General features: G+C 34.4%; 1 protein-coding gene across 1 annotated transcript; it reads right to left on the reverse strand.

Annotated features, from left to right (window-relative positions):
• Positions 1–3322: 3322 nt before the first annotated feature.
• Positions 3323–4057, reverse strand: LOC110881923 (uncharacterized mitochondrial protein AtMg00810-like). The gene has a single exon (XM_022130053.1). The coding sequence runs from the start codon at positions 4055–4057 to the stop codon at positions 3323–3325; it is 735 nt and encodes a 244-aa protein (XP_021985745.1).
• Positions 4058–15777: the final 11720 nt, after the last annotated feature.

Here is a 15777-nt window from a genome sequence, read left to right on the forward strand (position 1 = left end):
CCCTCAGCCTGAAACTCCAAGGTTGGTTGCACAAGATGAAAGGATTGAACAGGAGAAGAAGAATCCACTCAGTCAATCGAATGTAACAGTACAAGGTACTGCTCCATTTATAGGCAAACCAAACCACTGAGGCATCTCATCTGACGTCACCATGATAGTGACATCTAACAACCTAACAACCTATAAACACTGTTCTATACAAACTACTGATGTGTAAACAACTGATGATAAGTACAATACAAAACAAGAGATAACTACTGCTTCACGTTCCGCTGTTGTAGCCTGAGCACTGATGTTGAGCATCAGTGCTTTCTTCAAAGGTGATCAGTCCTTGAATGGGCAGTGCTTGTGTCTTCAACAGTATTTAGGAAACAACAGTAGATAGAGCAATAGTGTTTGTCTTCAGCAGTCTTTAAAGTTTCATCAGTGTTTGGTTCATCAGTTGTTATAGTGAGCAGTACTTAAGATCTTTCAGCTGTTAGATTACCACTGTCAAGGGGAAAGCCAAGTGTAAACAGCTGCTTATTTTGAGTCCACAATTGTGATCCAGTTTTGGCTTTCATTATTTGTTCCTCTGGTAGGGTTCAATCCCAACAACCCCATCCCCGCACCAACTCACCGATTGCACCTCGTCCCCCCTTACTGGTACGATTCTTATTTATTATATTTCTAAGAGTATAGTATATTTGGTTTTAATGAAGGTAGACGGCTCGAGTAATCACATGTGTATCACCAAGTACCATTCGCGTCACAAACTCACAAATTTTTTTGAAACTAATCCAATACCTCAGGGGCGGAGGTAGTGTACAACCAGCGATAGCCTCAACTCCGTCTCCGTAGTGTAAAAATACCCCTAAACTCCGTCTACGTAGTGTGAAATTTTTATATTTTTTTCTATTTTGTACAAAGAATACACTTGATATAAAAAAAATGGGATACCTCTGAATTTTTTAACTAGATCCGCCACTACAATCCCTGATCTCATATTCATCTTGAATGTTTTAGGTTTTGGATTTAGAATGAAAAGAGAGTCAACAAAACAAGGTGGAAAAACACAACCATATAATCAAAGATAATATGAATAACTAAAAAAATGTTATTATTGAGCAATTATTAAAGAATTTTCTCATTAGAAATGTGTCGACAAGTATAGTACTAATTTCAATTACTTTATGTAAAGTGTGAGTTGATTCCGATTTTATGTAATAATACTTTGTACAATTTTGATTTAATATTCCTTTAATGTGCAAGATGTCCTATTTAGGGGAATGTAGTGTAAATATTTTTATTCAAAGTTAAAAAACTTTATTAAAAAACGATCTAATAATTTGATGCAAATAAATCAATTTTCATCGTACATTGTAGTCTATGTCATTATCACATTTGGGCTTCTTCTTTTTATCAATGAGTTGATGCTGACATAAATTATTATATAAGTTTTCATAACATGTGTTTTAATAAAAAACTGTTTAATTAGTTTATACAAAGAAACATATCACTTTTCCTTTTTTTAATGAAGACCGTTTATCTATAAAGAAAAAGCAATTGATATACCAAGCAAAAGAACATTTATTTCGTTTTAATACAACATATGTTTGCTATGAATACTTATGAAATGAATTTTCATATTCTCCAAGGTCAAAATGATGAACTCATTCAGTTTTTAAAACCAAATCAATTTGTTATTTTTACCGGTTTTTTATATAAATTTCAATTTGTGATTTTTTTACTAATCCTACCTGAATTTCAGAATTTAAGTTATGCATGTACTTTTATCTTTTATGTGACAACCGAGAATTTTCAAATTAACTCCGTTACACAATTTTGTTATCTTAAACGTTATTACGGACATTCATTATAGCATTACACTTGATTAGGGTTGATTTAGTGTGTCAGTCAGTAGACGAACACCCACATAACAGTAATTCTTGAATTAACCAGATTACCGAACCGCACACGAGTCTGACCCCGAATGTTGGTGAAACATGGATATAGCATTTTGAACAAAAAAATATTAATATAATTGTATGGAATTATATGTTACTTGACTACATGAATGAATTGTTATTTGTTTCTTGTAGTTACGAAAGAATGTGCGTGTTTACGTGCACTAGTGTTTTATAAAATGGTTCTTGTAAAATAACTAGTGAGTTTTTATTTTTATAAGCTTGGGCTAGTGATGTTGATAGAAAAGTGTTATAGTCGCCTCGTTTTAATTGAAAGTCCATTTAACAAGTTGCAAAACCCATTAGAAAGCCCACCCTTGGTTTTTATTAGTTAGATTTTTATATGTAAAAATTATATCCCAACCCTAAACTCCCTTGTGCGTATGGCAGCCCTACCCCCACCATAATCTCGAAATTTGTGCCATCAAAACACCATTCCAACTTGTTTTGTTGCTTAGATCTTGCAATTGGTGTTTCCCTTGATCGATTCCAATACCAAATAACGCTTACAAGTAAGTATTTTGATCGATTACGATACATTTTATGATTTTCAAGATCAATTCAAAAAATCTAGTTTATCCAAACTTAATTTAAAAAAAATTGATGTCTAGTGTTTGTCTATGGTCATAGGAGTGTATTGAATGATTTTGCATGGATTGAAAACCCTAGATTCTTGATTATTCATACCCTGCCAAAAGAGGAAACTTTAATGATTTAGATTTTTGTATATTAATGTGTAGGATTATTTGATTGTATTTTATTAGGACTCAATCTCAAGCTTTTACATTGATTGGTAAAATAATATATAGAGTTACAAGAGCCTATAAACTAGGAAACTAAATATACAAATAATTACAAAATATTACATAATCTCATGCTTGATTTACGTAAATCAATTGAGTGATTTACGTTAGGCTATTACCCCCTTCAATCGAACAGGTGGAGGACCAACACGGAGCAGAGTCCGAAACTTTTGAAACAAAGGCTTGGAAAGACTCTTGGTAAAAATATCTGCAACCTAGAGATTGGATGGAACAAACTTGGTGTAGAGTTTCCAGACGAGACAAGTTCCCGAACAAAATGATAATCAATATCAATATGTTTCGCACGTTTGTGAGAGACTGGATTTTGACTGAGAAAAATAGCACTTTTATTATCACACAGAAGAGTAGGTCGATCAGTGGGAAGAGCATGTAATTCACGCAAAAGGTGAGTAATCCAGTAATCTCAGCCGCAGTGTTTGCCATAGCACGATATTCGGATTCGCAGCTGGAACGAGAGACAGTAGGCTGCTTCTCCGCACTCCATGAAACAAGATTTCCACCCAAATAAATCGAATAACCATACGTCGATCGGCGTGTCTCAATACACCAAGCTCAGTCAGCATCAGAATACCCAACTAAGGTGGTCAAAGTCGGTTTAGAAAAGGTTAAACCAAAGGAGATTGTGCCCTTAACATAGCGTAGAATACGTTTGACCGATTGAAAATGAGAAGTGGTAGGTGACTGCAGATACTGACTGGCTTGATTGACATCATAAGAAAGATCAGGACGCGTAATAGTGAGATACTGTAGAGCTCCAACCAATGATCGATAAAGAGTGGGATCATGAAAAGGTTCACCTTTGCTAAGAAAACACTCTGAGGCAGCTAATGGAGTATCAACCGGTTTTGAATCAAGCAAGCCTGCACGAGCCAAGATGTCATGAGTGTATTTAGCTTGGCTGAGAAAAAGATCATTTTCTATGTAGGTGACCTCAAGACCCAAGAAATAGCCAAGAGCACCTAAATCCTTTACTGAGAATTCATTGTGCAAGCTAGTAACAAACGATTGAATGAGAGTAGTATCACTGACAGTAATAATAATATCGTCTACATAGACGAGAAGATAGATGATGGCGTTCCCTCGTTTGAAGATAAAAAAGGGAAGTATCTGCTTTGGTACAAAAAAATCCTTTGGTAAGCAAGAAATTACTGAGACGTTGAAACCAAGCACGGGGTGCTTGTTTGAGACCATAGAGAGCTTTTTGAAGTTGACACACATGATGAGGAAATTTTGCGTCAACGAAACCTGCAGGTTGCTCCATGTAAACAGTTTCAATAAGATTTCCATTGAGAAATGCATTCCGAACATCCAACTAACGAAGCGACCATCCATAAATAGTGGCAAGAGCGAGAACCACACGAACCATAGAGGCCTTTACTACCAGACTGAAAGTGTGTGAAAAATCTATTCCAGGAATTTGAGTGAATCCCTGAGCAACCAGATGAGCCTTGTACCTGTCAACAGAACCATCAGCTTTGTATTTTGTCCGAAAAACCCATTTGGATCCAACTATTTTTTCGTTGGAGGGTCTTGGTACGAGAATCCAAGTGTTATTTGAGCGTAACACCTGAAGTTCCTCCTCCATTGCTTTGACCCATTTAGTGTGCTTTACGGCTGACTTGAAACCACGAGGATCCTGTGCTGCAAGAAGAGCATGATGTAAAGGAACTGAAAACAAAGTAAGATTAGCATAAAACTTTGGTTTGTAAATCCCGTTTTTCGATCGAGTCCTCATGGGGTGTGATGGCATCGGCCCAACAGATGATCCAGAGTTAGTGTGAGAAGGCTGAGGTGGGCTAAGAGAAGGATCAGTTTGGGGTATAGTGGATTCGGGTTGGGATGTAGTGGGCTGGGTAGGAAAGGATGAGTGGGCCGAAGGAGTGAGAGGAGGCGCTGGGATAGTATGGGCCGAGGTTGAAGTTTGGGACAAGGGAGAAGTATGGGCCAATGGATTGGATTGGGCTGGGAGATTAGGAGGTTGGGCAACGGAAATAGAACACAAAGGACAGTGGGACGGATCATAGGTGGTAGGTGTGGGCTCGATAGGAGTCGGTGTGGTTTCAGCAGGTATGTTGGGTAAAGTTGGCGGGTTGGGTATGGGAATGGATGGTAAGGTTTCATCAAAATTTGAAAAAATCAAGGTAGCCTCATCAACCGGATTAGTGTGATTACTAAACGGAAAATTTGCTTCATCGAACTGTGCATGACGCGTAACAAAGACGCGATGAGTATGTAGATCCAAACATTTATAGCCTTTGTATTTTGCATCATAGCCAATAATGATGCACTCTGCACTGCGGGGAGCTAACTTATGTTTTGCATAGTCCCTCAAGTAGGGAAAGACCCGACAACCGAATACACGAAGATTGGAATAAGTAGGTGAGTTACCGTACAGAATTTCATAAGGGGATTTGAAATCAAGTACAACGGAGGGTAAACGGTTGATAATGAAGGTGTCGGATGCAAAAGCATCAATCCATAATGTGGCGGGTGCATGAGAGTTGAAAAGCATGTCGAGGCCAGTTTCAGTTATATGTCTGTGTTTGCGTTCAGCACGCCCATTTTGTTCAGGGGTGTAGGGACAAGAAAGACGGTGATGAATTCCTTGTTCATTAAAAAAAAAATTTGTACTCGGTGGTTTGTAAATTCAGTGCCTCCATCACTCTGAAATTCTTTAATTTTGCATGACAACTGGTTTTGAACAAATGGAGCAAACACTAATAAAACCTCATATAATTCAGACTTATGCTTAAGTGGGTAAAACCATGTGAAACGAGAATGATCGTCAATGAATATAGCATAAAACTGATAACCATGCGAGGAAGTAACGGGTGCAGGACCCCACAAATCACAATGTATCAAATCAAGAGCATGCAAAGAACGTTTTTCATTCAAAACAAAAAGGAAAACGTTTAGATTTAGATTATTGACATGGGGAACAAACTGTAGGTTTAGGTAAAAGTGAAGTAACAAATAAAGAACCATGTCTATGCAATCTAGAAATAATTGGCCGAGAAGGGTTTGGAGGGACAGAACAAGTTTTACCTGTTGACTCCATGCAAGATAATTAGAGGAGTTGAGTTTGTGAGGAATAAAGTGAAGGAGATGGTGTAGGGAGGTGGTGAGGGTGGTGAACGGGGATGCCATGGAAGTGGCAGTTTATCAGATTGGTGGTAATCAATTTGAGGAATTTAGGTAGTGGGTATGGACGGTGCAATATTTCAAGGATTGGTGCAATATTTCAAGGGTTTATAATGTTGGTGGGGAAAGAAGAAATAATATTTTGGGGAAAGGGTTGGTTGGCGGCAGGAATAAGAAAAGAAACAAAGGGCGACGGTGGGATAGAGGAAAAAGAAAGGAAGAAGGTAAGGAAGAAAGGGTAGGATCGCCAATTAGGCTGATACCATATTAGGACTCAATCTCACGCTTTTACATTGATTGGTAAAATAATATATAGAGTCACAAGAGCCTATAAACTAGGAAACTAAATATACAAATAATTACAAAATATTACATAATCTCATGCTTGATTTACGTAAATCAATTGAGTGATTTACGTTAGGCTATTATATTTGATGATTGGTTCATGCTAGTAGAGGTATACAATGATGTTAGGAACCAATTTAGTGATGAAAACCCTAAGGTGCATGATAGTTCACTACTAACTAAAAGGGGAAACTTTTTGATGTCAAAACTTGTAGGATTGCAAGTTAGACACTATGAATGACTGAAAATAATTCTTATATGTTAACTAGGGTGTATGAAACTATTACATGTGATTAGATCACTAGTATGCCAGGTGAAAGCTTAGGGTTCCCAAAAAGGGAAACTTTGTTGAATTTGATGATTAAACGTTGCATGAACTTGTAAGATCGTTACCGCAGAAATATCCGAATTTGTTTTAATCATAACCTATACATACTAATACCAAATAGGACCATTCTTGAGCCTAGGGTCATCTACTGGATGTGTAGATGATCCACAAAAATTTTCATAATTTTTCATGAACCCTAACTATGTTTTTGCAAATTTTTAATGTTGGTAAGTAAAGCTGAGTTTTCTGATAAGAAATAGGGTCCATGACGAGGACTATTTCTGATCAATAGATACTCCTAAAAGTTGGTAAGACACTCCAATGGGCCTTGCGTCAATTGGAGGAAAACACACACACACACACACACACACACATATATATATATATATATATTTACAAGTTTAATGGTAAACTGTCACCAGAAAATGACGTTTTTGACCATTATGTAAGGTAGGATTTTTATGAATTTTCTATAAACATTCCAATCTCAAGAAAATTAAACAAAACCATATAGACTATTCGGAACATCTCATAAAATATTCAAAATTTTTCTACATCGTTTAGTATTTTAAATAAAATATGCAATCTACCTCAAAAATTGAAGTTGACCTATGACTGCTGAAACTTTTTGATAACATTGAAGTAAACATCCATTTGGCTATGCAAGTTGTATTTAGGAGGTGGAACTGAAATAAATGCCATCATACATGTTATGTGTTGCGTAATATAGCTTTACTTGATTTCATGAATGTGAATTAACGTTAAACCACTTATTTAGTCACTAACGAGTCGTCGGGTTAACTTGTTCTAAGTTAGTCAAACCTGTGAGTCTTCTCTAAAACATTAAAATGACAGGGTTGTTTGGATTACTTGGCTTTTGTGAACCTACACGAACATACTCTCAAAGACATTGCATGTAATAAGTAGCAGTTAGCAAAACACCTATTCCTAGTTTTTGCATTCGTTGGATTCTTTGCAAACAATGAGTTTTACTACTACTTTTACTTATTCTTTTCTAGAAGAAAACATGAACACTAATTAGTTAATGTATTTCCTTTATCACTTGCGTACTAAACACCCTCATTATCACGAAAGTCCTTACACACCGAATCATTAATATGGGATGGCGAAGTAATATTTGGTAGTACTATTGGGTTTGACAAACCCCACACCATGCTGGGAGCCGGCCGTGAAACATTGACTTAACTCAAGCATCACACTTGTGATAGACGTGGTGGGAGGCACCAAAACTCAACAGTCAGCTTCGGTTCATTTTGTTTAGTAACTTGTAAACAACCTAGCTATCTATTGATATAACTGAATTATGCATTTTCTAAAAACAATACTTAGGATTTAAAACTTGTGAACTCACCAATCTTGTATTGACCCGCTTTAGTATGTTTTACCATAGGTCTCTAAGGCATGTTATCTGGATCATCACATTGCATGCACGCTGGAGTGTCATCGTTTCTTTTAATTAAACCATTTTCGTAATATTCTGATAACTATTTGTTTTGCTATGTCGGGCACTTTATACTTTTTGCTTCTGTTGTTAAACCTTAACTTTTGTCGTTTTCCTTTTTGAACATTTTAAAACATTATCACTATTCATGTTGAATGGGATATTTATATTTACTATGAATGGTTCAACATGACTGGTGGATGGATCCTACTTTGTCACTCGACCTGCGGTAAAACCTCGCAGGTGGAATTTGAGGGTGTAACATTTTATAACTAAAAACAAACCTTGCTAACAAACACACATTGTGTTCATAATTTTCCTCGTTGGCGAGAGTTTAAAAGTTCATGTCTCACTTGATTATTATTAGAATCAACCTAAATTGGAACAAAATCAAACTCTAGAAAATTAAATCAGTTTCAAAGATCAAAATTTAAGTAACCAAAACACTAATTCGATGAACACAAGCCACCGTTACGATGCGTATTACTTGAATAACTATCAAGTAGAGGGTGTGCTAATAACATATAAACTAAATTATGGGTTTATTTGTACTTTTAGCGTAGATGTTTTGGGTTCGATACACGTCATTATGGGTTTTGTTGAGCAAAACTGAAAATAGGAAAAACCGAGACAAAGAAAAGAAAAGAAAAGAAAAGAAAAGAAAAGTTGATGTGGGTTTTCTTGGTAAATTGAATTTCAAGAAGTAATTAGATTCTAATCACATGTTAATTGTAAAGGTTCCTTGTGAGTTTAACTAATGATAGTATCTAATTTTCATCTGAATACTCCTACTTGTCACCCACCCCACATCCTTAATTGAAAATCTGAGTCAACATTGGTCTTATGTTTGACTTTCTGAGTCAGCAATGCTCTTAATTTGGATCTAAGAAGTTAGAAGTTAGAAGCTTCTATCGTTCATTTCTCTAAAAAATATATATATATGCTATTAAGTTTCCTTTATCTTCCTTTACCATAATTCTATCATAAACATTTTTAGTGTAATGTGGCATCGTCCTTCCTTCTTGTTTACTTATTATTTCTCATATTCTTGGTTGATGTTAGACAAAAATGTTAATGAGGTTTTGATAAAGTATATGTGTTGTTTCTTTATATGTATGTCAACCAAATTTGTTAGGCTGGGTACTTAGTTTGTTAACATTAAGTCATTAACTACTACCATTTGTTTTGTGTGTGTATTTATTAACTTTTGGAGGATGAGTATTACAATTAACAAAGTTATCTTATGGTCTAGCTTAATTGTACCCATTTGAGTTGCAATCTTTGTTAATCATATATTGATTTGGTTATGCAAAATTTATGCATTTTTATCCATTGGACTAGTTTATCATGGTGTTATTGTCTGAATTTATTGAAAGTCTAGACAAACACACTCTATATATCTAAGTTTTTCTTTATTGAACTCGAAGACAATTACTATATTTTGGATATTTATTATGTTAGTATTTGATTATTTATTGTTTTACGTTTCTGGACAATTTGGATTTTAATGTGAAATCGTACAACTTTGTAAATTTATATAAACTAGTAAAATTATATGCACGTTTCGGCGGGAGCTTGGTCGACATCGGTTCGTTTCATTACGATATCGATATGATACCAGCACCCGGTATAACGACCGAAAGAGGAAAAAAATAAAGTCGAAAAAAAAGTTTATAGAAGTTTAGGGGTTGTTTGATAACTTTAATAAAGTTTAGGGTGTAAGAAGTAAAATGAGTAAATTACAGGGTGTGAAAGATCAATAAGTGTCAAAAAAATGACCCAATATAACAATAGAAAGAGAAAGTTTAAGAAACAAAGTCAAAAGAAAAGTTTATTAAAGTTTCAGGGCTGTTTGATAACTTTATAAAAGTTTAAGGTGTAAAAAATAAAGTAAACTACAGGGGGTGAATGCACTATTCATCAGCCTACACCTTTTAATATTTACTAGTAAAAATACCTACACATTGCGGCGTGAATTCATTCGATGTTGATAAACTTTATTAAAATTAGAAGCTGTGTGATAAGTTTATTAAAGTTTAAGGTGTAAGAATGTAAATAAGTAAAAGATAAGGAAAAGAAATAATTAACTAAAGTGCAATGGGTGTAAAAGTCAATATTAAAAGTTGAGGGGAGAAAATTAAAAGGTGTGGCACTATTCATCAAGCCACACCTTTTAATGTATACTAGAAGGATTCACGCGCGCTTCGCTGTGGGCCTTTGGTCATTGTCAGTCTAGTTCATTACAATACCAGTATGATACATGTACTCGGCATATCAAACGTTGCCAGGCGACACGTTCTTTATATCGATTGAAAACCCATAAAAACAAAAAACTCGTACCGGTGCCGGTGTCTTTTGGTCGGTGTCGGTCCATTACGATACCGGTATCGTATAAATGCTCGGTATAGCTTACGATACCAAAAAATACTTTATTGTGTTACTTTGTGTTCAATGAATTTTATACCGTCACGTCGACAATTCTACAACAAAAATGAATACAGTACCGTTACCGATGTTGTTTGCTCGATATATGTTCGATTTGTGATGATAAAAAAATCAGCTATATATGACCGTTCGAATACTGATGTTGTTTGTCGGTATATGTTCAGTCTGTGATGATAAATAAAATCAACTATATATAACCCGTTTAAATACTGATGTTGTTTGGTCAGTATATGTTCAGTTGTGATCATAAAAAATCAACTATACATGACCAGCTCAAGTAGAACTTTTATTGAATCGGACATAATAATAGGCACATTATGACGTTAATAATAAAAAACTATAACGATTTATACGATACCGGTACCGATGTTGTTCAGACAATATCAATAATATTGAAAAAAAGAAAATCATTAAAAGTTAAAATTAAATAAATATGGTTAAGGTTAAAAGTAAATATAATAATGATCTATTGTAATATTGAAATGATAAAAATATGAAAAATATACTATATATATTATTATAAAAATCAAATTACTATTCATGGAAAAGGAAATTATATATATTATTATAAAAATCAAATTACTATTGATACTCACTTTCCAATTATATATACAAGTTGGATTTCTCTACGCTTTACGGCGGGCTTTAGGTCAGTATCAGTTCAGTTGATTACAGTACCGTAACGATACCGACCCTCGGCACGACAATCAACTTGTGTTTACATCAATTGAAATCCATAAAAACAAATACTCGTACCGGTACCAGTGTTGTTTAGTTGATACCGCTTCGGTTCGTTACGATACCGGTATTGCGATTATAAAAATGAGATTTTTTAAACATATTTAAGGTTAAAAGTAGATACAATAATAAACTTTGTTATAATATTGAAATGAAATAATAAACATATGGAAAAGCTATATTATTAAAAAATTAAAGTTACTATTAATAGAGCCTTTCCAATTATATATACAAGTGGGATTTCCGCGCGCTTCGCTGCGAGCCTTTAATCATTATCGGTTTGGTCATTACAATACCAGTACTGACACTTGGCATAACAATAGTTGTCAAATCAACACGTGTTTTACATCGATTTAAAACAATAAAAATGAATACATGTACTGGTACCGGTGTTGTTCGGTCGGTATCGGTCTGTTACGATACCAATATCGTACAAACACTCGATATAGCTTACGATGCCAAAAAAATACTTTATTGCGAATATAACTTTGTGTTTAATGAACTTTATACCGCCATGTCGAGAAAGCTATTAAAACGAATACGGTGCCGCTACCAATGTTGTTTGGTCGGTATATGTTCGGTTTATGATAATAAAAAATCAACTATATATGGCTCGTTCGTATAGAACTTTATCGAATCGTACATAATAATAAGCATACGATGATGCTATAATAAAAAAAATATACCGATGTTATTCGGTAAGGTAATGTTGTTCAGACATAGTAATAGTAAAAAAGAAAATCACTAAAAGTTAAATTTAAATAAATATGTTTAACGTTAAAAATAAATATAATAGAAATATATTGCAATATTAAAATGCTAAAAGTATCGAAAAGGAAACTATATGTATTACTATAAAAATTAAATTACTATTCATGATCATTTTCCAATTATATATACAAGTTAGATTCCTCGGCACAACAATCAACTCATGTTTACATCAATTGAAATCCATAAAAACGAATACTCATACCGGTACTAGTGTTGTTCAGTTAACATCAGTTCGGTTCATTACGATACCGGTATTGCGATTATAAAAATATTTTTTAATATATTTAAGGTTAAAAATAAATACAATAACAAACTTTGTTATAATATTGAAATAATAAACATATTAAAAAGTTATATGTATTATTAAAAATATAAAATTACTATTCATATTAAAATTACTATTCATACTATTCATGAAGCCTTTCCAATTATATATATAGAACTAGTGTAATTACAGCGTGCTTCGCTGCGGGACTTTGGTCATTATCGGTCTGGTTCATTATAGTGCTCGTATTGGCATTCGACATAATAATCGTTGTCAATCGACACTTGTTTTACATCGATTGAAAACAATAAAAGCGAATACCTATACCGGTACCAGTGTTGTTTAGTCAGTATCGGTCCGTTACGATATCAGTATCGTACAGACACTCGATATAGTTTACGATACCAAAAAATACATTATTGCGAATATAACTTTGTGTTCAATGAATTTTATACCGCCATGTCGAGAAAGCTATTAAAACGAATACGGTGTCGCTACCAATCTTGTTTGGTCGATATATGTTCGGTTTATGATGATAAAAAATCAACTATGGCTCATTCGAATAGAACTTTTATTGAATTGTACATGATAATAAGCACATGATGACACTAATAATAATAAAAAAACTATACTTATGATATACGCTACGGTATTGATTTTGTTCAGACAATATCGGTAATATTTACAAAAGAAAATCACTAAAAGTTAAATTAATGAAATATGTTTAAGGTTAAAGTAAATATATTAATCTATTGTAATATTGAAATGATAAAAGTATGAAAAAAAACTATATATTATTATAAAAATCAAACTTCTATTCAAGATCACTTTCCAATTATACTTGTTAACTTCGCACGTTGCGGCAAAACGGAACAAATGATAATGTAAAACAAACATTATTTGAAAACGAATCATGTTGTTTAGAAGCCAAACCATTAGAAACAACTCAGTTTATCATCGTACAATTTTACGATACCAAATAAATACTCAATTTTGAATACAACTTTGTTAGTGCATATTCTGTGTGTCTGCCACTGTATGAATAGGCTACATAGAGCATGTGTTGAATATTGTATAGTTTAGAGTGAAACACGAACACATGACACTTCGTCCTCACGAAGGACTTGTGCTCTCCAAAGCCCACGTCTATAAATAGGTGTCACGTGTTCATAGTTGTCAAGTTTTGGAATCTTGGGGAGATGCTGGAGAGATTGCTGATGCTCTCTCCAGCTTGTAAAATGATGTATGCTCTTTCGGTATTAATGGAATCCTTCTACTTATTACTAATTTTACAAGATTTCTACCGAACTAGCCTTATCCTATCCAAACTTCCGTCTAAACCCACTGGATCCGGAACTTTCAATTGGTATCAGAGCGTGTGTCTACCACTGTACGAAGGGGCTACATAGAGCATCTGTTGAATATTGTATAGTTTAGAGTGAAATACGAACACATGACACTCCGTCCTTACGAAAGACTCGTGAGTCCTCACGAAGGAGGACTCGTCCTCACGAAGGACTCGTCCTATCAAAGGAGTCATCCTCACGAAGAGTCATTCGCTCAAGGACTCTCATGCCCGAAAGAGACTGTTTGATGAATTCACAGACAGAATGTTGATAGAGAGTGGGGTAGTCATAGAGACCTATTCATAATGATTATCATCTGGTGAAGTGACTATTAATGGGCCAAAATTGTTAAATCCGCAAGAAACCTGAATTTGCCTATTTTGAGGGGAAAATTCAGTGATGAGTTTAGAGAGGTCAGAATTTACAAAAAAAAATGAGGGGGAATAATTTTTTTTAAATATTAGAACATTTTTGGAAATTTAGACGGGTAAAACGTGCAACAGTATTCGGGTGGTTCTGACTAAATTGTCCGGGGATGCAGGTATCTGGATTTGTTCATCTGTGGTCATAGGAAGTTTAGATTTTTGAGTTCGTGATCAGATTGATGTCTTAGGGTTTGAGTCCCGAGTCTACGTACAAGCCGGTTAGCAGGATTAGCGTCAGGAGGATGCATCAGTATTGTTGATACTTAAAAGATATCAGAGGGCTTTTAAGATATTAGATACATGACAGCTTAATGATAGTCTAAAGTGTCAGAATGGTTAATCTTCGAGCAAATGAGTTGTTTTCTAGACGAACCGTCAGGGAGTGATGATGTTTGTTGATTAAGTTGCTGTAGGCAACAAACGAAGAAGGCTATACATCTGTTATCGTGACTAAAGACGAAGAATGTGATTTTGATCGTGGAAGAATGATTCCTAGATCATAGTATGTTACAAGATGATTTGATATCCGATGAAGATTTGCTGATTATGGAGATTACCGTTTACACTGATCAATCATTCAGTAGTGTGCTTAAAGGTGATTACGGAAGACGAGATTTCAGATTTCGTGGGTATTCACAGCCTTGAAGTTTACCGGTGTGGCCATTCGAAGTTTCTATCAATTTCCGGTTGGGTTTTTGAAGATTAAGAGTTTAAGCTATGAGAGGTAGTTCAAAAACCGAACGCAGATGTGGTTAACGTTTAAATGAAGATGCTGCATTAATTAATTTAAATTGGTGATTATACGTGAATATTGCAGTTAAGCAAATCAGAGGATGTCAGGAACCGTGCAAACAAAGAACTGAAGTTTCATTTCAGGGGGAATTTATTAGAGGTATTGCAAACCCGAATCATCAATCAAGAGGGAATTAATTGAAGATCTCAAATGCTTGATTGAAGTTGCAGAATATTCAAACACGACTCTCATATTTGAAGATTAAGATTCGACAGTGACGTACAATGGGGAAACTGCTAGTGCATATTCTGTGACTTCGCTACTGTACGAATAGGCTAGATAGAGCGTGTGCTAAATATTGTATAGTTTAAGTGAAATACACATGACACTTCGTCCTCACGAAGGACTCGTCCTTTCCAAAGCCCATGTCTATAAATAGGTGTCATGTGTTCATAGTTGTGAAGTTTTGGAATCTAGGGGAGATGCTGGAGAGATTGCATGATGCTCTCTCTAGCTTGTAAAATGATGTATGCTCTTTCGGTATTAACGGAATTGTTCTACTTATGACTATTTTTACAAGATTTCTACCGAACTAGCCTTATCCTATCCAAACTTCTGTCTAAACCCACCGGATTCGGAACTTTCAAACTTCGTTTTTAACAAAACTTATACCATAATGTCAAGGGAAAAAATTAACAAACGAAAGTTATTAAAGAGATATCAATTTAATTGAGAAAACAAATATAATTTAAAAAAACAAAAAAGGAATTATTAAAAACAAAACAAAGGATTAAGGAAATATGATTTTAAGAAAGAAAAAAATATGTTAAAACTTAAAATAAATATAATAATAAACTATTATAGTATTAAATAATAAAATAATAAAAAACTATATCATTAAAAAATAAAATCATTATTTATACTCACTTTCCAATTATATATATTAAATAAATATATACAGGGTAGGGTTTAAGAGTGAATCTAGTGGCTTTTGTGAATAAAATGAAT

This window comes from Helianthus annuus, chromosome 10, assembly GCF_002127325.2.
Source record: "Helianthus annuus cultivar XRQ/B chromosome 10, HanXRQr2.0-SUNRISE, whole genome shotgun sequence".
NCBI lineage: Eukaryota > Viridiplantae > Streptophyta > Magnoliopsida > Asterales > Asteraceae > Helianthus > Helianthus annuus.

Excerpts from the sequence above, each read along its gene's own strand:
- LOC110881923 (XM_022130053.1), bottom strand. The coding sequence starts at position 4,057 with ATGGAAATCTTATTGAAACTGTTTACATGGAGCAACCTGCAGGTTTCG.